Below are 23,390 nucleotides of genomic sequence, written 5' to 3'. Positions count from 1 at the left end.
ATGCAGAAGATTTGTATTTCTGAAGCCTCTGTACATCAAAAACTTCCTGTTGGAAGTTTGTTACTGTTGAAAATAACCTTCCTTACAATAAGTACTATTAATAAACTGTTATATAATTATTAATAGAATCTAGAATTGCAAGCTAGTACACTCCACATATTAGTAGATACTATCAGAACTATGTTATTCGCCGCTTTAATTTCTTGCATCCTGGATTGATTTGAATTGGTTCTGATAAATTATATGGAAATTTACTGATCCCAACATCTATCAGAGCATTACTAAGAATGTTTAAATAGGTAAAAACTAAATTGGACTGACCAGCTGCATGAAAATTAGATAACTCCAGTATGAGTTTGGGTGTAAAGTAATGCATGAATTTATATTGATAGGTTTTAGTCTTTCCTCATGGAAGAAATCATCTGGTGTTGATACCTCACAACCATTGAGTCAGTTGGAGATCAGAAAGCTTGAAGAAACTCTTGGAATAGCTCCATTCCTATTGGAAAATTCTTGTCAAAGATTTAGCTCTCCATATGTTCCTCAAACTGATGGATGGAGAACAGGTTTGATACATACACTATTTCATTACACTTTTTCATTTTTCAATGTAAAATGATTTCATTAAGATGCATTGTTTTTTTAATATAGGTATGATATGGTTCCGAAAGTAACAATAACAATTGGTGCATCAAAACCACATAAATGAAAAAAAAATGTTTCTCTTGAATGAGCTGCTGTTAAAATTCTTAACCATGGTAGTGGCCCTTTTCATAAAAATTATTGTATTCTTCTTATGTTGTGTTAAAGTTCCAAACAAGCAAGAAATATTTAAAATTTGGTTGTCTGAAAGCAAGTAACACTTGTAAAAAACTGCAACTCATGTTGTTTATTGTAAATGAATTGATTTTACTATAGTATTTCTAAAATTATGGAATGCATAGGACCTTTAAGCATTTTCATGAGACATAGGCCATGAAGTGTCTACTTCCAGTTTATGAACCAATTAAAGGGGCAATTAATCACCAAATTAACAGTTTTTATAGATCTGTCCTATATTTTTTAGCATCAGTATGACAACACTTTGTATTATAACTCAATTTGCTTTCAATTTCAAAATTTGTCATTCTAGAGTTATGAGAATTCAATTGTAAGATTTATTGTAATTTTTTTACTTGTCCCTCTTTTGCTCTAGTATTCTTGAATCAAATTACCACAAACTTTTCACTGTTATTAGGATATTGAGTGGATTATCAATACACCAGAGGATATTCTCGGGCAATCTTTTTACAGGGTCATTTTACTAACTTCCATAAAGATGCCTTTTAAATCCTCCATTTTATTGTAGATCTGGCAGAAATTTCAATATGCACTTGACATATGTATACTCTCTTGAAACTGCTGCTCATTTTATTGGGTATCTATATTTTGAATATATGAAATTCTTATGACTTTTTTTTTATAGATTGTCCACAAGAAATGAGGAATCTACCATCACTCCTGAGTAATATGAACTGTTACATTGATCAGTCCTGTACAGCAGTCCAGTGTTGTATTGATGTCAACGAACTTGGAAAGTCTTTAGAGATAGGAGTCAAGATTGATCCATGTGACTTCAGGTTAACAGTCAGGATAGAGAAATTGAGCTTTGATGTTACATTGTATGATTATGTATGGGGTAAGTCTGGTTGAACCATGTGACTTCAGGTTGACAGTCAGGATAGAGAAATTGAGCTTTGATGTTACATTGTATGATTATGTATGGGGTAAGTCTGATTGATCCATGTGACTTCAGGTTGACAGTCAGGATAGAGAAATTGAGCTTTGATGTTACATTGTATGATTATGTGTGGGGTAAGTCTGATTGATCCATGTGACTTCAGGTTGACAGTCAGGATAGAGAAATTGAGCTTTGATGTTACATTGTATGATTATGTATGGGGTAAGTCTGATTGATCCATGTGACTTCAGTTTGACAGTCAGAATAGAGAAACTGAGCTTTGATGTTACATTGTATGATTATGTATGGGGTAAGTTAGATTGATTTTACCTTACAAAGTTACTGTTCTTAATTGATTTTTTTATACGCCCGTTTACAGGACTTATTATGGTATACCGCTGTCCGTCTGTCCATCCCTCCATTTGTCCATCCGTCCATCTGTCCGTCCCTCGTAAACATGTTGGACATTAACTCAAAAACGCTTTAACCAATTTGCATGAAACTTTGGTGAATTGTTTATATCTTTTGACGTGAGCTCCCTTTTGTTTTTTATAAATTTTTGATTTTACGTTTCTGAGTTATTGGGTTTTATTCATAAAAAAGGGGGATTTTCCAGATTTCCGACAATACCTTTACAGTGCTTTGAGCAGTTTTCATTAAACTTTGTTTATATCTATTAAGATAATCTCCCTTTAATTTTGCATAAATTTCTGATATGACATTGAGAAGTTATTGAACTTTATTCTTAGAAAATGTGATGGGCGTATCATGCGCTCATGGCGCAGCTGTTTATTGTACAAATTGATTGATTGTATCGGCTGAAGCTGAAAAGTTGGGCTTATCTTATCTATACATTCCTTCCAACTAGTCAAAATCTTCCTGAGTGATTTTAAACACAAGAGGACCCAAAGCATATCTTTAACATGTCCTAATCATTGGCACCCTCATTGTTGAAAGAAATGAATGTCTGTCTGACAGGTTTCATCTGACCTTGACCTCATTTTAATAGTTCATTGATCAATGTTAAGTGTTCATAATTATGTATGCTTATCAGATACTGTAAGCATTAGGTTAAATATATTTGGTCAATTGTATGATTGTAAGGGTGACCGTGTGTCTTGAAGAATTCACCCGACATTGACCTCATTTACATGGATTATTGATAAGTTTATATGATACATGTACTTATAGTAAAAACTTCATATTAAAGACTTTTGACATGAATTCAATCATGATAAATAAATTTGCTTGTGTGTGCACTCTTATTATAAAAACAACCACTTGCAATTATTATCTAATCATTGGATTCTCTAAATCAATTGCTTGCAATATACCAACCTCTTCATGGTATGTACCTTCCAATTAAAACAACAGTAAATGCTTAATAGAGTGCAGACATTTTCATAAATAATATCCTGTGAATATGCAAAATCTCATTTCAACACAAGTAAAACAGTTTAATTCATGTTACTTGACCCACAACATTTTTAGTTTTTCTGATCAATTTCAATTTCAGTAATTTTTCAAAAAAATTATTGAGGAAAAATCTATTTTAGAGTGAATAGAATACACTGTAAAATTTGTGTATAGCTGTGTCAATATGACTCTAAATATGTAACTTTGCTTTTTTCCAGAAAAACAGGAATATTTAGATCTCTATGGAGTCATACAGATTGCGTAAGTTTGGATTGCTTGTATGCTGTTATAAGCTATAAAACTTGGAAAAAGTAATGATGAAATTAGCATTGATAACATATGGAAGTCTGAGAGTATTCTGCTATCTGATAATAATTACATTTACCTTTACATGGCTAAAAATATATAACATCCCTTTTCTGCAAGTTTACAAGACTTTTTTATAATTTCTATGTTAATTCTGTGAATAATCCAAATACTGCTAAATACAATTTGCATTCATCCCCTTGTTTTGACAGTTCAGTAGACTGATTAGTACCTGTGACATTATTTCAATGTAAGGAAACATTCAGATATTTATCTTTATTTCAGATTCACTATTAAAAATTTGTATGGAGAAAAGTTCTATCTAATCAGCCTCAATGCATCAGTTAATTTTGATGCCAAAAGTGAAGAGGAATACAACATTATACTGGAGAACAATCTACTACCAAAAGCAGTCTGTGATTGGTCGTCTGATTTCTATATTTCAAGTATGTTTACCGCTTTCTTTTATAATCACATTTACTAAATCAATTGTATAATACATAAAAAAGACATCCAAAACAGATCACATTTAACCACCAATGCCCAACTCTGCAAGAAAATAGATTTCCAGACAGCAAAACAACACAGGGTCAAAATACCCTGGCTCGAGACTGATGTAGTCTAATTAAACAAGAATTAAAATGTCCCCCTTTTCCTATCAAGATCTATATGTTATAAAAGTAAACATACAATTATAAACCTTGCACCTTTTCACCAATTTTCTTGCAAGTGATCAATACTTATTTAATTTTATCAAGAATATGCGGGGGCCTTTTATAGTTGACCATATAGTATGGGTTTTTCTCATTGTTGAAGGATGTATGGTTGCCTATAATAACTTATATCCACTTCATTTGAACTTTGGTGGATAGTTCTCGCATTGGCAATCATACCATTTCTCCTTATTTTTATATATCATCTATTCAGACCAAAATTGCTCGACTGGAACATGGCTAATAGAGTTCAAATGTAGGACAGAAAGTCAAAGGACAAAAAGCCTAGTAAGACAAAAATGCTCAATTAATATAAACTCTTGAAATCAAAGTTATTTTATATGCCCCTGTCATATGGGAGGGGGCATTAAATTTACCCTTGTCCATCTATACGTCCAAAATTTGGTTTCCCTTCTTTAACTTAAGTTTTCCTGTTATGAAACTTATACACAATACCGTCACTTATAAAACTGATACATGGTACCTTCACTTTTACCATTCTAGAGTTATGTCCCTTTACAGTTTCTGTTCTCTAACTTTAGTTAGCCTCAACTAAATGTTATGAATCATATGCAATGCTTATTACTTGAAAACACAGATCAAGTTTGAATTTTAGTGGCTTCACTTTTACCTCGCTAGAGTTATGCATCTTTACAAATTGAAAAATTGCTGAATTTTTTCGTCTGTTCTCTAATTTTAGTGTGCCTCATCAAAATGTTATCTTAATATACATAATGCTTATTACTTCAAAACACAGATCAAGTTTAAATTTTGGTGGAGACACTTTTACCATTCTATAGTTATACCCCTTTACAAATGGAAAAAAATGCTGAATTTTTAGTTTCCGTTAACTAACATTTTGCATCAACCAAATGTTATGAAACTCATACACAATGCTTGTTACCACAAAACACTGATCATGTTTAAATTTAGGTAGCGTCACTTCAATGATTCTTGAGTTATGTCCCTCTACAACGTTATATGCAAGCGGGGGAATCATCTGTGTCCCATTGATACATTCCCAATTTATTGTATTTTCTTAACTGTTTTATATCAAAATACAAGTAAAGAAATCTTATAAATTATAATTCAAAGACAATTGCAATAAAGCCTTTTCATGTTGTAATTTTAAGTTATGTTAGAAATACCTGTGATTTAATATTAGAATAAAGAATGGAAGCAGGGAATGTGTCAAAGAATGAACAACCCAACCAAAGACCAGAAAATAGGCCACCAATGGGCCTTCACCTGGAGGCAAGCTTAAGCTGGCCCCTTACCAATAATATATTTATAGTTCAGTGTAATTAACGCCATATCAAACTCCTAAACCTAAAAATGAACCAAAAATTTTGTGAATGCAGAAGACTAACAAAGGCTATAGAGGTTCCTGATTTTGAACAGGTACAAAATTTTGGTGGGGTTAAACATCTTTTGTGAGATCTCAAACCTCCCCATATACCTCTAGCCAATGTAGAATAAACAAACATAGCAAAATGCAATGTAAAGCTCAGTTTAAAAGAGGTCCTAATCTGATGATAGAATAGGTAACAGAAGAAACTATTGTTTTCTTTTAATTATTATGATCCATCAGTTGATAGAGTTTTCTCTTACATGTTTTTTTTTTAGATTTTTCATTGACAAACTGGCTGCATAAGAAAAACTTGGAGATTAATGATTCAATTCCTGGTGATATCTTATACCAGTTGTACGAAGAAACAAATGTAGGCCATTACCTTCTGGATAACAAGTGTTCTAGACTTGTCTATCCTTACAATAATAGTTGGACTAAAGGTAAAGTTATCATTAGACCAAATGAAATACTGTAAATTCAGAAATTATTGCGATGTTTTAATTATTGTGAAAAATGCGACAGGGTTATAACCACAATAATTTAAACTGGCTTTTTGAAATATTTTATAAGAATTAAACAGGATTTTTCTCAATATCGCAAAAATAAAAAAATCGCATTTTAGTCTAAAATGACAAAATCGTATTAAATAAAAAATTTCTGAGTTTACAATATATGATTTTGAATTTCACAAAGATGAGATTGGGATTTATTTATCACAAGCTATTGGCTCAGTTTAACTTTGGGAAGATCACTTCAATCTATTATGCAAGAGAGTTTGTCAGTAAATCTCTTAAAGGTGGAAAATAATACATGAGTTACCCATTTTCCTTAACTAATTTGTATATGATATATTTAAAGTTGATTGGATGCAACACACATGAGTTTGTTTTTAACTTTTTGCATTTAAATTGAATTCAACTTTATTCATAGAGTACAGAATAATAATGTTTAGAACATGTGAGACTTATCTGTAATTACTGTAAATTCAGAATATTCTGCATTGATTTTTATATTGCTGAATATTGTGATTGGGTTAGGATTCCCTCCCCAAAAAATCATATTATAAATTTCTATTGCATCATTTCTATGTAGTTTTTCCTATAATCACAATAATTATTTTCTCATTTTTGTCCACAGTTCAACAATTGCAATAATAAATACATGCAATAATTTCTGAATTAACAGTACTTATGAAAAAAAAAAAAAACACCAATTATATCAATGTAATACATTTTATTTATATATATACAATAGACATGTGGTATTTTGTAGATTGTGCTATGGACATGACTTTACCAATGTTACCATCAGATGTATCCTGTTTTATTACTGATACATGTACAGGGGTTCAGTGTTGTGTTATGAACAATTTATTGCAACAGACATTTGAAATCTCATTTCTGTTGGACAGCTGTAACAAGAAACTAAGTATCAGTATAGAGAAAATACAGTACAATGACACTTTACTGGATTTCAAATTAGGTAAGATCATTACAAGTGCAAAATATAAAACATACCATAGAAGGCTGTAAACATGACGTGATGAACAAAATATAGAAAAACAAACTTTAAATTTGATTAAAGTATATAGATGTTATTACATTGATATGTATAATCAATTCTTTGGTCTTGAAAACCACTATAAACAAGACTTTTATGAATATTATATCAGATGAAGGTTATTACTTAGCGTTTGATGAGCATTTTTTACGTTGTAAATACTACTTGTGAATAGCTCTTTTACTTGAACCTTGTTAGTGAGTTAACTTCTCTTAAAATTCTTTTGACTATTTGGAAGACTCTTAATTGAATGTGTCTTTAAAGAGATTGAGAATTTGGAATGGACAACAACATTAAAGAAAAACATGGAAACATCATATTGCTAAATACATAAACTTTTTTGCAAATGAGCTAATATATTTAAACAAACCACTTTATTTTGTAACCACAAAAAATATGCATGCAAGATGTAAACAAATTTGACTTTACATCTTTAATGTATAATCTTGTTCAAGTCTTTTTTTTTTTTTTTTTTATTTTAGGGACTTATTATTCCTTCAGCTTACAGGGATTAATTCAAGTTCAGTAAGTAAATAACCAGATCATATACATTGTTATGTGAGTCTTTTTGATAGGTCGAGGAATACTTGAATCCATCAGGATATATATTCAATAAGTTTTAGAAGTCTTAGAGTAGAATATGTGTTTGCAATTAACTGCATGCTTTTATTTTATAGCTAGTGTAAAAATATATTGAAATATATAGACAATAACTGGTTAGTGTCTTTTTAAAAATATCAGCTGTATTTGTATGAGGCTGAGAAACAGGTGTAATGCGAGCTTTAGCGAGCTATTACTCCTGTTTCGAGTCGAGTACAAATACAGCTGATATTTTTAAAAAGACACTAACCAGTTATTGTCTTTATCCTGCAATTAATTTCGTTTATTGCTTTTGCTTTGAAAGACAAAAAAACTCACATTTATTGCATTTATTTTGTATTTTAAACCCTTTTAAACTGAAGACAGGTTCTCAGAAAAGAATCTCAAATGGTCAACAATACTACATTGCTCAAAGATAATAGTTATTTATTATAACATAACTTATTTTAACAGTAAAAATAAATAACAAAACATAGTCCGATTTAAATCAAAAGTGTTTGATTTGTCCTGCACTTCAAAAATTTGAACTGAATTTGACATTCACTAACATGCTGAAATTGACATTGTTGCATGGTTGTTTTTGTGTGTTACATATGTTCACATTCATTCGATGATTGGCGCAGAAAAATATGGAGTTAATCATACTGTTCATGTTTGTCTGTTAGCAGAAAATGGATTTTTTCATATAGCTTCACAGAAATGCGTAAATTAATCTATAGTTCACATAAGGTCAAGCAATACGTCATTGGAATGCGACTACAATACACATTCTGATGTCACGCAGGTTCAAACAACACTCTCAACAGCAATACACAAACGTAGTCCGTCAGTGGGCAGAGCTTGAAAGCTATAGCCTAGCGATATCTGTTGGGCTGTATCTGAATGATAAGACACTTAATTGCAGGATAAAGCATTTTTTATGACCAGTATTAAAAATAAAGTAGCGTAAAATGAAAGGAAAGAAATTGGAAAAGTATTAATCTAAAAAAAAAAAACATTCGGATAATACTTTTATAAAACACTATTTCAGATACAGTATTGAAGACTTGTATACTGAGAGGTTCTACTTAGTAAATATGAAAATTCAGTTTTGCTATGAAAGTACAGAGCCTCAATGTGATCATCAGTTCACCATTCTACAAAATACAAAACTTCCCAAAAGACAGTGTGATTGGAATAGTGGATTTGTTACTCCTGGTAATTCAATGTTAAGTTAAAAACATGCAAGGATAGCACTATTAGGAAAATAAACTTTTAAGCTGAAAAATATTTTGTTTTCAAATTTTTTGATCATATTATATATAGTTATGGTAAAAGGTAGAAATGTGTAGTCCTTGAAATTTCAAATATTGAATTTAGAAAGAAAGTGCCCACAACAGTGCTTTGTTAAGATTGTACTGCTCTCTTCATTTTTTTTTCACAGTTTTGCATATTAAAACATTTTTAAGCTTTGAAATGTTAACTTTTGAAATCTTTTTTACCTACTTAATGCATTTAAATTTACAGTTTGCCCAAAGCTGAAGCTAGGAGGAAGGCAGATCTAGTTATTTCAACCTTTTCAGTATGTTCACAACCAGGTGATATTGATATATGATTTTTTACAATTTTTGTTCAGGATTCTCCTTGGACACTTGGTATAATGAGCATTCTTTGTCATCTGGATCAAATTTGGAAGATTGGATGATATCTGAACTACTTAATGGTCTTGGGATATCACCATACCTACACGTTGAACAATGCTCAAGACAATCATCACCTTTCTATCCAAGTATACTTGGTTGGAATAAAGGTAGGAAACAATAGTCAGATTTCTATGGTACTTTTTATGTCCCACCTAGGGGCATAATGTTTTTTGTTGTTTGTGCATCTGTTTGTCTGTCCCACTTCAGGTTAAAGTTTTTGGTCAAGGTAGTTTTTGATGAAGTTGGAATCCAATCAACTTAAAACTTAGTACACATGTGACCTATGATATGATCTTTCTAGTTTTAATGCTTAATTAGAATTTTGAATCCAATTTCACGATCAAATGAACATAGAAAATTTTAGTGCGAGTGTACTATATATATATATGGACACTTTCTTGTTTATACCGTACAACAGGTTATTTTCGTGGGTGTAAAATTTCGCGATTGAGAGGCAACAAAGTATACGAAAAACTTTGGCGGTTTTTATTTTGGCGGATTCTTTAATCCCAAAATTAATATTTTGGCGGATACTAAAACAGTTGCAGTTAAAAAGTTGTGAAAATTGACAAACAAGTGTGTATTGTTATTGTTAAATGATTGTTTTACCTGCATGAAGTCTTATTTATTGATTATATTTTGATCAATAGTTAATCAATAGAATACCTGTATTTAGATATTTGTCACAGGTGTACAAACTTCTTGTAAATGTTACGGTTGGTAAAATACGAAATTGACCGGACCTTTGATGTACTAATTAGATTACAAAAATTATCATGAGTGACTCTTATATAATTTGACAATAATTAATAAGGATAAAATACCTGACAAAGTACCTTACACTCTTATATTATTAATTATTCTATTATATAACCAATTAACTAATCAACACCTGACAGCCAGTGAACAATGGCCTTTTGCATGTATGTTGTTTAAGTTAACATAAACTGTTAATGGTCCGACGAATGGGAAAAAAATAGAGAGTTTACAAAACGCTTTAGTTATTAGATAGTACCGAACGTATGCATAAATTTTTGCGGAATTAAAGTTCGCGATTACCCATAACCCGCCAAAATAAGTGAAAATAAACACCCCGCCAAAATAACCCGCTATATGGTATCAAAATTTACCAAGCTTTATTCATCTCATCTCGAGAAGCCTTGGCTAAACATACATGCACATATTTATTTATGTAATAGACTCAACAGGAGATATGTTATAAAAAAGAATTGGAGATATAAGTTCTATATTAAAAGGCAGTGACATGAAGACAAAGGTTTGTGTAAACCATGAAAGTTGATGGAGAATGTGATATCCTTTTGTTAGTTTCCTTTATGTTTGTCTTATGTATAACATTTACAATTAGTATGACTTTTGGTGTTCATTTAAAATTAATCCAATGGAATTATCAATTTTATTCATATATAGATCTGCAATGTGCGCATGATATCAAGATCTGTGAAGATATTTGATTAAAAGGACTTTTTTTTTAATTTCCAGGTTGTGCTAATAATATAAACCTTCCACAGGTTGAAGAACCAACAACCTGCTATATAGATACAAGTTGTACCACAGTAGAATGTTGTGTAGATGTAGACTTTATTCCATACTCCTTCCACACCTACCTGAATATAGATCCTTGCAAACAGATGATAACTGTTGGCATTGAAAAATTCCACAGAAACATCTCACTAACAAACTACCAATGGGGTATATTTGCTTTATGTTTTATTATATCTATAAATTTTAATCATATTGAATTTCAAGGTCAATGGATAGGATCAACAAATACAGCTTAAACAAATGGAATGTAAAAAATTGTTTATCGAACATTTGACTTTAAAATCAGTGTTATGTAGTTTCATTCTTGCTTTTTTACACCACGGTCCCTGCATATGTTACAATCGACCTATGTATCAGATAAGATGAGAAATTAGTGCGTGTTTTTTTCTCTTAAAGGAGTGCAGGAAAGTTTTTGGCTTGCTGGTGTATTGCGTCTATCTTACAGCATAGAGGATTTTAGTGGTGAAAGCCTGTACTTAGTCAGCCTGAACATGAGTGTTTGCTTTGAAAGTAACAAATCTTGTCATGCATCTACACAGATACTAAGTCACACATGGCTGACCAAGGCCTTGTGTGCATGGGATACCAACTATTATCAGTCAAGTAATGTGTTTTTATTATTAGTTGCTGTAAAAATACTTTCTCTATTTTGAAAAAAACATCTAAAAAACAAAAAGCTTTTATATTCATGAGTGGTTAGGACATCAATTTGTGATCACTTAACTTGTAGTAAAATCAAGCTTATAGATTCCACTGTTGTGGAATCATATACCACAATTGAAACTAATTCTCTATAGAAAGAGCGCAAGTTTAAGCGTAGTAATTTTTTGATTGAACTTTGTAGAGAATGTAAGTATTTCGTGAATCTTTATTTTTTAGACAGTGAACAACAACACATCACTGCATAACTTTATACAACACGCACAACTCATACATAATATTGAGCAATAAGCACAACTCATGCACAATTTAAAGCTACAAAAAGCCCAAGGAGAACAAAATTTAAAACAAATTTAAAAGAGAAAACCAAGGGCCTGATTTAAAATTATAACATTTACTTAAAAAAAATAGTGTCTCACGTCAACCAATGACAACAACTGGACTACAGGCTTTAGGCTGGAGACAGACTTAGAGAGAAAGTGATGGAGTAAGCTTCATTTATTGCACTTATATTTCACTTAAACAATTTTTTGATGCTGTTAAATCTTCTAAAGCAATGATTGTTTTTATGTATTTTTTGTTACAGACAGTTTGATAAGTTTTTAAATACTTTATAAGTAATTTACCAATGACATCTGTACTGTACCACACTATTCCTTTTTATAACATTTTCTTCCTTTTTCAGACTTTTCCTTGGCAGCCTGGCTACAGACCAAAGAGATGTCACTACCACTGCCAGATTATGGACAGCTTCTTCTGTTTCAAGATACTGGGATAGCACCATATTTATTGGATGATCAATGTTGGGTAGATTTTACCAAGTTCCACTACTGGTTCTTTACAAATGGTTTGTGTAGTATGATTTAGAGGCATATTTTTCATTTTGCTTACTGTAAATTCAGATATGGGTGCTTTTTTTTTAATGGAATTCTGGGAATGGCTGTGTATAAAAGTTCTGTCAAAATAAAAAAATGCAATGTTTTAATCTTGCTAAATTTTTCAGTAATAAAAGCATTGTAAAGATTTCTGAATTTACAGTATATAGAACTCATTTTATTTTTTTGATAGTTTTATGTGTAGAGAACCATTCCTGAAATTGTTTTAATAAAACTCTTTTCAGCCATGCACTGTTAATTCAGTCATTCAAGACAAGGGAAAAATTATAAGACATTGAAATTGGCATGAGAAACAAAATAATTTTAATTATCAAATGTTCAATGAAATACTTAGATTAAAATATTGAAAAGTAGTATGTTACAGGTTGCACTTTGTAAATACAGCTGTTTCTCAAACCACGCCTCTTTTGGGGAGATATAGAATATTCATAGATAATTAATTTTGTTTACATACTGGTTCCCAGTTCTGATCTGTAACCAGTAATGGAGACATAACTTGGGAATGTTACCAGTAAATATACCTGTGAATATTGTTTATATTGAAATCTGTGGTAACCCTACAGTTGAGGTAGGGGTTGTTAAGAAATTTAGTGTTAGTTTAAACTCTTAGAAGTTCGGGACATATACACGTTGAAAATATGCCGCACTGCCCTATATTTTGACCTTTGAAAAAAATAGTAGTGCGTATGAACTTTCCATTCTAGGATATGATTTTTTTCAAAACTTCATAGTAAAAGTGGTACAGTTTTAGCCGTAAAGGGAGTTCCTATGGGAAAATGCATTGTCAATATTTACAGAAATGCAACCTACAAAGAGTTGATGACTTCAGAATTTTTTTTCTTCTCAAAATATAAAGGTTATTAAGGGAATTAACTTTTTGGAATAAAGTTCTGATTATTATTACAAATGATTATACTTTTTGTATGATCATTGAAAAAGAAAAAGGGTAGACACTGACATGAGAAAATACCATAGAAAAAACTTAATTTCAATGAGAAGTTCCACGTTGTTGTTGCAAAGCTACCTGTATATGTTTTGATATTTAATTTCTTGTCATTTTGATCTTTACATTACCTTATTGTTTATATGTTTTATGGCTATGTTTCAGCATGCCCATTGTACACACCAGCAATGCCTTACATAGAGATTCCATGCCATCTGTCAGCATTATGTACTGGTATTGAGTGTTGTGTCTATGACTACAAGTTAAACAGAGACTTCCATACCACAGTTCTAGTTGATCCATGTTCTTATGTTGTTACTGTTGGGATAGACAATTTTGTATACAACACCTCAATAACTGAGTTTTCCTTTGGTAAGAAACAATTTCTACAATTTTTTATTTCCATTTCTGGTAAATTATCAGTTGAAAGTTGCAGTACTAGACTCTGTAGCTGACCTGGTCCAAATTAATCAATTGATGTCTGTCTTCATCTGTTGTCCATTAACTCTTGGGTATTTAGTTTTAAAGGTGTCAGACCACCAATTACTCCCTCCAATTTAGAATGTATGTAAAAGTAGCCCTACTCTGACACAAAATAGTGCTTTTGATGTCTTTGTTTACTTAAACTAACAAAAAAAATGTACAGAAATGAAACTTTTGGTGAAAGAGAAATATATTTAGACCTTTTTGAGCCAAAATTTACTTGTCTAGGAGATTGCATTAAAAATTGAGGATTAATGCACTAAGTATTAAGTATACTAATTTAAGATTTCCAGAAAATCAGGGGTTATTTTTGGAGTACCTCTGTTGGGAGGTCAGTTTTTTTCTTAGAAGGCTTTAAAGGTATTTTGAAAATTGGCATGTAGAAAGCTGATACATGTACAATTCAGGATATACCTGGTTTTTATGAAGTTAAACTTAAGGTAAAAAATTTAGAAAGCTGTGAAAATTGCAAAATTTGGTTGAACAGATACGGATTTCTAATTGGTGGTCTGACACCTTGAAAAATATACCAGACTTCTGACTTGCAACCAACATGGCTGCCAAGACTTAAAACGGAAGATAGGAGTAAAATGCAAGTATTGTCTATTATCTTATAAACTTTTTAGATATAGAAAATCTGACATGACAGTATTGTCAAGATATACTTGATACCTATTTTGACCAAAAACTGAAAATGACAAAAATAAACATCAGGACAGGATCTGCAAATAAGTCAATATTGCCAAAAATGGCAATTGACTCGTAAAGAATGTTATAACAATTAAATTATGATATGTTTCCCCTTCAGTGATAGTCACAAAAAGTAGAACTAAACTACTCATTGATTAGGCAACCCAAGCAAGACATATATCTCTTTAACAGTTTATATTATAATTGTAGAATTTATTTGGTACACAGGTTTATTATTTTGAGTTTCACTCTATTTTTTTTTTAATCTATGGACAATATCAATTTTATTGTGGGTAGCACAGTAACTTTCAACAGTTAAATCTATTTGACAAATACTTTCTGTTTAACAATAATGTCGATTGCAAGTGGGGGTTTGCTTATCACCAAAAAAACATGCATTTTTGTTTAATTTACTTTATCTATTCTAGGTACTGTGAAGAAGTTCTCATTAGCAGGAATTGTGAACATAGAGTATGTATATTAATATAAATTATATTATTTGTTTGTTTATTGATTAGATTAGATTTATTAATATACCTGGTATACATATTTTTCATCATTTATAATATCAGCTATTTCAGATATTTGAAATGGTCTATTACTAAGCAAATTGAATTAACAAATTCTGCACAATTCACATTGCTACTATTATTGGGTAGAGAAATGTGAGACCTTATTTGATAGTTGACTTTTCTCATCACTTTGCGTCCGTCGTCCGTCGTCGGCGTCGTCTGTTAACTTTTACAAAAATCTTCTCCTCTAAAACCACTGGGCCAAATTTAACCAAACTTGGCCACAATCATCATTAGGGTATCTAGTTTAAAAAATGTGTCCGATGACCCCGCCAACCAACCAAGATGGCCGCCATGGCTAAAAATAGAACATAGGGGTAAAATGTAGATTTTGGCTTATATCTCTGAAACCAAAGCATTTAGAGTAAATCTGACGTAGGGTAAAACTGATTATCAAGTCAAGATCTATCTGCCCTGAAATTTTCAGACAAATCTGACAACCTGTTGTTGGGTTGCTGACCCTGAATTGGTAATTTTAAGGAAATTTTGCTGTTTTTGGTTATTATCTTGAATATTATTATAGATAGAGATAAACTGTAAACAGCAATAATGTTAAGCAAAGTAAGATCTACAAATAAGTTGTCCAAAATTGTCAGTCGACCCCGTTAGGAGTTATTGCCCTTAATAGTCAATTTTATATCTCTGAAACTAAAGCATTTAGAGCAAATCTCACAGGTGGCAAAAATGTTCATCAGATTTAGATTTATCTGCCCTGAAATTTTCAGACGAATCCGACAACCCGTTGTTGGGTTGCTGCCCCTGAGTTAGTAATTTTACAAAAATTTTGCAGTTTTTTGTTATTATCTTAGATATCATTATAATATCTAATATCTAATACTATTAATTATGATTTTAACCTTATTTTACATGATTTCCAAAGCATCAGTAAATACAGGTGAGCGACACAGGCTCTTGAGAGCCTCTAGTTTAATGTTTCATCCTCCACTATAAAATCAACTGCATTATTTAATTGATATCTGAAAGAAATTGATTAATCATTGAAAAAAGGGATTTTTTTTTAGCACAGAAGAGGATAGTCAAGGGAGGGGCGTATGTTTTCAGGTCTTTTTCCATTTAATAGTCAGTACCTCTACTTGTTCATCCTGATTTATGTCAAAGTTTGGTTAAAGTACATTTTCACATCAAATTGAATATTAGTACACATGTTCATTTTAAAGATGTGATTTAAAAAAAAGATACATTTTAAATTAAGGTTTTGACATAAATTTCATGGTTCACTAGAAATGAAAATGTGGTAGTTTGAGCTGGGCATGGTGTCTTTTGGACACATTTTCTTATATTAGAAATTCAATATTGTATATTTTAGATTGTCCATACACTACCTTAAAATGGAACATTCATATCTGATATCAAAGAATATAAGTATATGTACAGAGAGTCAAAATACCTGTGAACATAAATATGTTGTAGTGGAAAATATGATGCTACCAATCTTACAGTGCAGTTATAATGGAGGATTTATCGAAGAAGGTATATTATACTAGTAATATACTATTCTGTAATAAGGTATTAAAAAATTCTACCCTTAAAGATTTCTTGTAGAAGGAAGTACCATACACCAGTCATGTTGGAAAAGTTTATAATTTAGTTTTCTTTTATGCTTTTCACAAAAAAATATAGTTTTAAAAGGATGCACATATACTCTTTTTTTTTTACAGATTTTTCCATATCAAAGTGGAAAAACGAAAGAGGACTTGCTAAGAATGAGAGTTTAGACAGTATTGCAGTGTCTGAGTTGTTTGTAAATCTTGGTTTGTCTTACTATCTTCTTTCTATGAGATGTAACAACTTCAGTGATTTATACAGTCCATCTACCAATGGATGGAAGTCATGTAAGTAAATGGATATTTCTTTCATAGTCTGATCAGTTTATTTCTAGACTAAGGACAATAAAGTGCTGAATGTATTGTTTAGATATATATGTTTATATACTTTAGAATTTGTTTCTGTAGATGTATTTCGTGCTGTTAGGTTGCTGTCAAACACATTGATCATTCATATTTACCTTTTGAAAAAGAGAGTCTCTATTGTAACCAGTTTTAAGGCTGCCAAAAGTTTCACCATTCTGACAATCATTACAGGATACAGGGTTGATAAGACATTTTTAACCCTGAGTTTTCCATAGAAATGATTTGGTTATTCAAATGGGGAAGTAATACAGCCTTAAACAGTCAGGGCGGCAATTGCCAAATGTTTCTGTGCCATGACTTATTAACCATTCAAACAATGCTTTTGAAATTCTAATATCTTGTTACTTATGACAAAATGGAGGTCAAGTTCTGTATTAACGATTGATTTTCACTTTCACCATCCAGGAGTTATGATTATGGATAGACTGGAAAATAGCCCTCTATTTATTTTTTTTGTCAGTAACCTCTGAATCTTTCAACCAATTCAAATTTGAATATATTGTTACTGATGACAATATTGAGGTGATGTTTGATATGGACAATTTTTATACGACCGCAAACATTTTTTGTGGTCGTATATTGGTATGACTTTGGCGTCGTTGTTGTCGTCGTTGTCGTCGTCGTCCGAAGACTCATTGGTTTTCACACTATAACTTTAGTTTGAGTGAATGGATCTCTATGAAATTTTACCATAAGGTTAAATACCACAAAAGGCAGGTTGGGATTGATTTTGGGGATAATGGTGCCAACAGTTAAGGAATTGGGGGCCAAAAAGGGGCCAAAAATAAGCATTTTCTAGTGTACAGACAATAACTTGTTAGAACGGTGTATGGATCTCTCTGAAATTATACCACAAGTTTCCATACCACAAAGGGATGGTTAGGATTTGCTTTGGGGGGTTATGGCTCAAACCGTTTAGGAATTAGGGGCAAAAAAGGGGAAAAACAAGGTTGTCCTGGTTAATGGACAAATACTTTAGAACAAAACATAATTTAAAGCAGTGTAAGGGAGATAAATCAAATACATAATTTGAATTACCTCCCTTACACTGCTTTTAAATTATGTATAAAGTAATGGTTAATGAACAATTAAGACAATTTTAACAGTGTAAGGGAGGTAATCCAAATACAACGTTTTGATTACTTCCCTTACACTGCTTTTAAATTATGTTTAAAGAAATGCATATTTATAAAGGAAGACCAGTAAAAATATCTGCAAATGTTGCATCTTTTTTTTTTTTACAAAAAAATCCATATGAAAGATTTGACACCATATTTTAAATTCTATTATAAAATAGATTAAGTTAGCACTATGGTAAATTTAAATGGGTAATTATGGTTGCAAATTCCATTGGAAATTTGAATTGAGATTATGACCATATCTTGACTGAAAGAATTTTTTTGGGGAAAAAAGGGGGGGGTAAAAAGAAATTGTGGGGGGTCAATGAATTATTCTTCAAATATTATTGTTTTTTCAAATTTCAAATATTGAAAAATTTCAAGAAGTAATCTTTAATTGCACAGTATGGCGCATTAGATTTGTAAAATCTTTGACCACATTTATTTATTTGTTATTTCGAATCTGACGGTGTATGTAGATTTTTAATTTTGGGTCCAGTTTTCAAATTGGTCTACCTTAAGGTCCAAAGGGTCCAAAATTAAACTTAGTTTGATTTTAACAAAAATTGAATATATGGGGTTCTTTGATATGCTGAATCTAAACATGTATTTAGATTTTTGATTTTGGGCCCAGTTTTCAAGTTGGTCCAAATTTGGGTCCAAAATTAAACTTTGTTTGATTTCAACAAAAATTGAATATATGGGGTTCTTTGATATGATGAATCTAACCATGTATTTAGATTTTTTATTTGTGGTTCCCGCTATCAAAATGGTTCATATTGAGGTCAAAAGGGTCCAAAATTAAACTTTGTTTGATTTCATCAAAAATTGAATGATTGAGGTTCTTTGATATGCCAAATCTAACTGTGTATTTAGATTTTTAATTTTGGGTCCCGTTTTTTAAATTGGTCTACATTAAGGTCCAAAGGGTCCAAAATTAAACTTAGTTTGATTTTACAGCTCTTTTCATAATGCTAGCAAGACAAAGGTTTGTTTGGCTTGCTTGCTTTGTTTGTATAAATGTTTGCTCAAGCATTGTAATTAAGATTGACATCTACAAACAATATAAGTAGGCGGAGTTAAACCTGTGTATAGGTAAATTTGATTATTTGATAATGTCCAATCAAATTTAAATATAATGTATACAAGTTTAAATCCGCCTTTTTATGTTGTTTTCAGATGTCAATCTTAATTACAATGCTTGAGCAAACATTGATACAAACAAAGCAAAGAAGCAAAACAAACCTTTGTCTTGCTAGCATTATGAAAAGAGCTGTAACAAAAATTGAATTCTTGGGGTTCTTTGATATGCTGAATCTAAACGTGTTTAGATTTTTGATTATGGGCCCAGTTTTCAAGTTGGTCCAAGTTGGGGTCCAAAATTAAACTTTGTTTGATTTCAACAAAAATTGAATATATGGGGTTCTTTGATATGCTGAATCTAACCATGTATTTTGATTTTTGGGCCCCGTTATCAAATTGGTCCACATTGAGGTCAAAAGGGTCCAAAATTAAACTTTGTTTGATTTCATCAAAAATTGAATTCTTTGGATTCTTTGATATGCTAAATCTAACCATGTATTTAGATTTTGGATATTGGACCATAATAGGTAAATTAAAAATTTTTAAGTTCTTAGACCACATTCATTCTGTGTCAGAAAACTATGCTGTGTCAAATATTTAATCACAATCCAAATTCAGAGCTGTATCAAGCTTGAATGTTGTGTCCATACTTGCCCAACTGTTCAGGGTTCGACCTCTGCAGTCGTATCAAGCTGCGCCCAGCGGAGCATTTTATTCCCTTTTGCTGTTCAGAGTAATGGTGCTCTGTAGATTGTTAAATATAGGCACATATGCAGGTTAGCAGTCAGAGAAATGATAGTTAGCAAATTGATGATAATTAAGCCAGCCAATAAATGAATATTTAATTTAATCGTAACAGATATTATTTTCAGTTTTTGTGTCGAAAAATTCACCACTTAAGATTCAGTGTTCTTTTATCAATTTTGGTCAATTGTTATTAATTTAATTTGGATACACAGATTTTAACACTGTCTTTTAATATAGTATGTACAGATGATGAAGCTCTGCCAGTTCTGTCTGGAGAAATAACATGTAACTTGGGATATACTTGTGACACAGTAAGCTGTTGTATTGATGTAGAAGATCTAGGTAGAACAATGGAAGTATCATTATCAATAAACCACTGCAACAGGAAACTGTCTTTACAACTTGAAAGATTGTCAGAGGATATATCATTGGTGGATTACAAATGGGGTAATTTGGCATTAAATAAAATATTGTGATATGTATATGACATGTCATACTACCGATTCTAAAGCATGATACCTTGAATAAAAACAAATATATATATTTGTCACACCTTTCTTACAAAATGAAAACACTGAATGACTTTATATTTGGCCAGAAGCTTGGCAGTGATGAGTTGTAATGTATGGGCATTATTTTGTTTTATCTTTAGGGACAATTTTATATGTTGGAACACCTTCCTGTTTTCTGAAAATTATAATTTCTAGTGTACTAGGTTACAATGCTTAGCACAACACATTCATTCTTGTTTATAATGAAGTCACACTGCCAAGAAAGCAGCAATGATTTCAATGCTAATAAAATTGAGAATGGAAATGGGAAATATATCAAAGAGACAACAACCTGACCAAAGAGCAGCAACAGCTGAAGGCCACCAATTGGTCTTCAACGATTAATGATTATTTCATAGCTTTTGATAAATTTAGAATTTAACAGACCATTTTCAAGTATTGGTTAAATCTTGAATGGTTTCTGTTGTAATAATTTTCCATAGCTATATTGTCACTTGTAAAGAGCTATTTAATTTTGAAATACTTATTACTATTATAATTCACTGTTCAAAGTTTAAAATAAAAATGACTACATTTGTAATTTTAGGTACTTTGATGAAGCATGAACTTGTTGGTGTGTTGAGAACTGAGTAAGTTATTTTGTTTTAAATAAAATTACTGGTAGTTTAAAGATTTTTTTATACAATTGGCAGCTAAAATAGTTATATGTTTAAACAATTTTGATGTGCCTGGAAGCAAATTGTACCTACTCTATAAATGAGGAGATGTTGCACAATTGCAATGAAACATATAACTGCCCATCAGAGTCAAATGTTAATGTATTACTTAGCAACTAAAGGTCACTGTATGGCCTTCAACAATGAGTCAAACTTATACTTTATAATGAACAAATATATGACTTGGAAGCGACAAGATGTGAAGCAGTTCAAATGTGAATACCAATGGCCTTATTTATATCTAGTTAAACCAATTATAAATATTACAGACAGCAACCAAGAACAACAACTGCTATAATAATAAATATTACAGACAGCAACTAAGAGCAACAACTGCCACAATAATAAATATTACAGACAGCAACCAAGAACAACAACTGCCACAATAATAAATATTACAGACAGCAACTAAGAACAACAACTGCCACAATAATAAATATTACAGACAGCAACCAAGAACAACAACTGCCACAATAATAAATATTACAGACAGCAACCAAGAACAACAACTGCCACAATAATAAATATTACAGACAGCAACTAAGAACAACAACTGCCACAATAATGAATATTACAGACAGCAACCAAGAACAACAACTGCCACAATAATAAATATTACAGACAGCAACTAAGAACAACAACTGCCACAATAATAAATATTACAGACAGCAACCAAGAACAACAACTGCCACAATAATAAATATTACAGACAGCAACCAAGAACAACAACTGCCACAATAATAAATATTACAGACAGCAACCAAGAACAACAATTGCCACAATAATAAATATTACAGACAGCAACCAAGAACAACAACTGCCACATGATGCATGTTGTTTTTTACAGCAGATTTAAACATTACAAACAGTTATGTCAACATAATTGATATCTGTTACTTTTACTGTTTATTTTTTATTTTTTTATATAGAATTGTGGTTTACAACTTAGCAGCAGAAAACAGTTATATGGTGTACTTCAACATATTGGTGTGCCTGGAAGCAAATGGTACCTGCTCAGTGAATGAGGTCATATTAGATGGAAGAAAAATAATCAAAGAAGTCTGTGACAGATCAAAGGAAAATGGTAATGCAATCCTGTAAAGATATTGAAATGTTGAAATCCTATTCATGATATGAAAAATTCTTTTCTTTCTTGAGCTTTTACTAACCAGTGGATCTATTTTGGACCCTCTACCTATTCGAAGATTTTTCACAATTTGGAAGAAAAACATATTTGACCTTTGACCTATCTTCCATATCAACTTGTAGTTCTAGAATTACATTATTTTTTCAAAAATAATTAGTGCTGTCATTTTACTGTCTTCTTTTTATTTGGCAGCTGTTTCTCAGTCTTCTATTAATATCTTTTTTGACAATTACTCTGATTCTCATATTTGTTTTAGAATTTTCACTGGCTGCTTGGCTTGAAGAAAAGAACTTACCAAAGTCTGGAGGGATCTTTCCAGAATGGGCAGAAGTTCAGCTGAAGCAGGATCTAAAAATAGACCAGTTTCTCAAAACAGCCTGCTATGTTTCTTATTACAATAGCAATGGTTTGTCAAAATTATATTGTGAACCAACATTTAACAATCAACTATTCACTATTTACAGATAAATGGTCTGGAATCAAAATATTCATTATATGGATAGCTAAAAAAAGAAATGTGAGAGAGAGTTAGAGATTGCAGGAAAAATGATGTTTTACACCTGTACTAGCACAAAAATTTATAATTTAGAAGAACACTTAAAAAAAATATTGCTTTCATGAATAATTATAAATAAATTGTGGTATGAGTGACAATGAGACAACTCTCCATCCAAGCCGCAATGTGTAAATAGTAAACAATTATAGGTCAAATTATACCTGTAAATGAACCTTTGTATAAATATCACATATTTATCTTGGATTGTATGTTGTTTAAATGCAGGATGACTGTAATATGTGTACTCAATTCTATAATAGAATGTTACAACTAAATTAGAAAACATAAAATAAAGGATTTTATTGGAAATGTTTGTTAATATCTGCTTGGGATTTGAAAACAGTATTGTCACTCAGGTTATGACCCAAAAATGTACTATTAAATAGGAAAAAAATAAGAGAGACAAATCATGATACAGAATTCAG

General features: G+C 31.2%; 1 protein-coding gene across 1 annotated transcript; it reads left to right on the top strand.

Moving 5' to 3' along the window:
* Positions 1 to 22,877, top strand: LOC127720891 (uncharacterized). Its single transcript, XM_052227633.1, has 22 exons — positions 1 to 91; positions 393 to 566; positions 1,466 to 1,619; positions 1,884 to 1,942; positions 3,355 to 3,397; positions 3,728 to 3,888; positions 5,782 to 5,946; positions 6,779 to 6,988; positions 7,549 to 7,591; positions 8,697 to 8,863; positions 9,282 to 9,455; positions 10,849 to 11,058; positions 11,308 to 11,514; positions 12,257 to 12,418; positions 13,576 to 13,782; positions 15,012 to 15,054; positions 16,483 to 16,646; positions 16,835 to 17,008; positions 20,272 to 20,481; positions 21,133 to 21,175; positions 22,192 to 22,346; positions 22,666 to 22,877. Exons 1-22 carry the CDS (start codon positions 1 to 3, stop codon positions 22,875 to 22,877), a joined length of 3,228 nt encoding a protein of 1,075 aa, XP_052083593.1.
* Positions 22,878 to 23,390: the final 513 nt, after the last annotated feature.

The sequence above is a fragment of the Mytilus californianus genome, unplaced genomic scaffold (genome assembly GCF_021869535.1).
Source record: "Mytilus californianus isolate M0D057914Y unplaced genomic scaffold, xbMytCali1.0.p SCAF_11, whole genome shotgun sequence".
NCBI classification, from domain to species: Eukaryota; Metazoa; Mollusca; class Bivalvia; order Mytilida; family Mytilidae; genus Mytilus; species Mytilus californianus.
The sequence above is the reverse complement of the archived record's forward strand: the minus strand, read 5'-3'. Positions and strand labels throughout refer to the sequence as shown.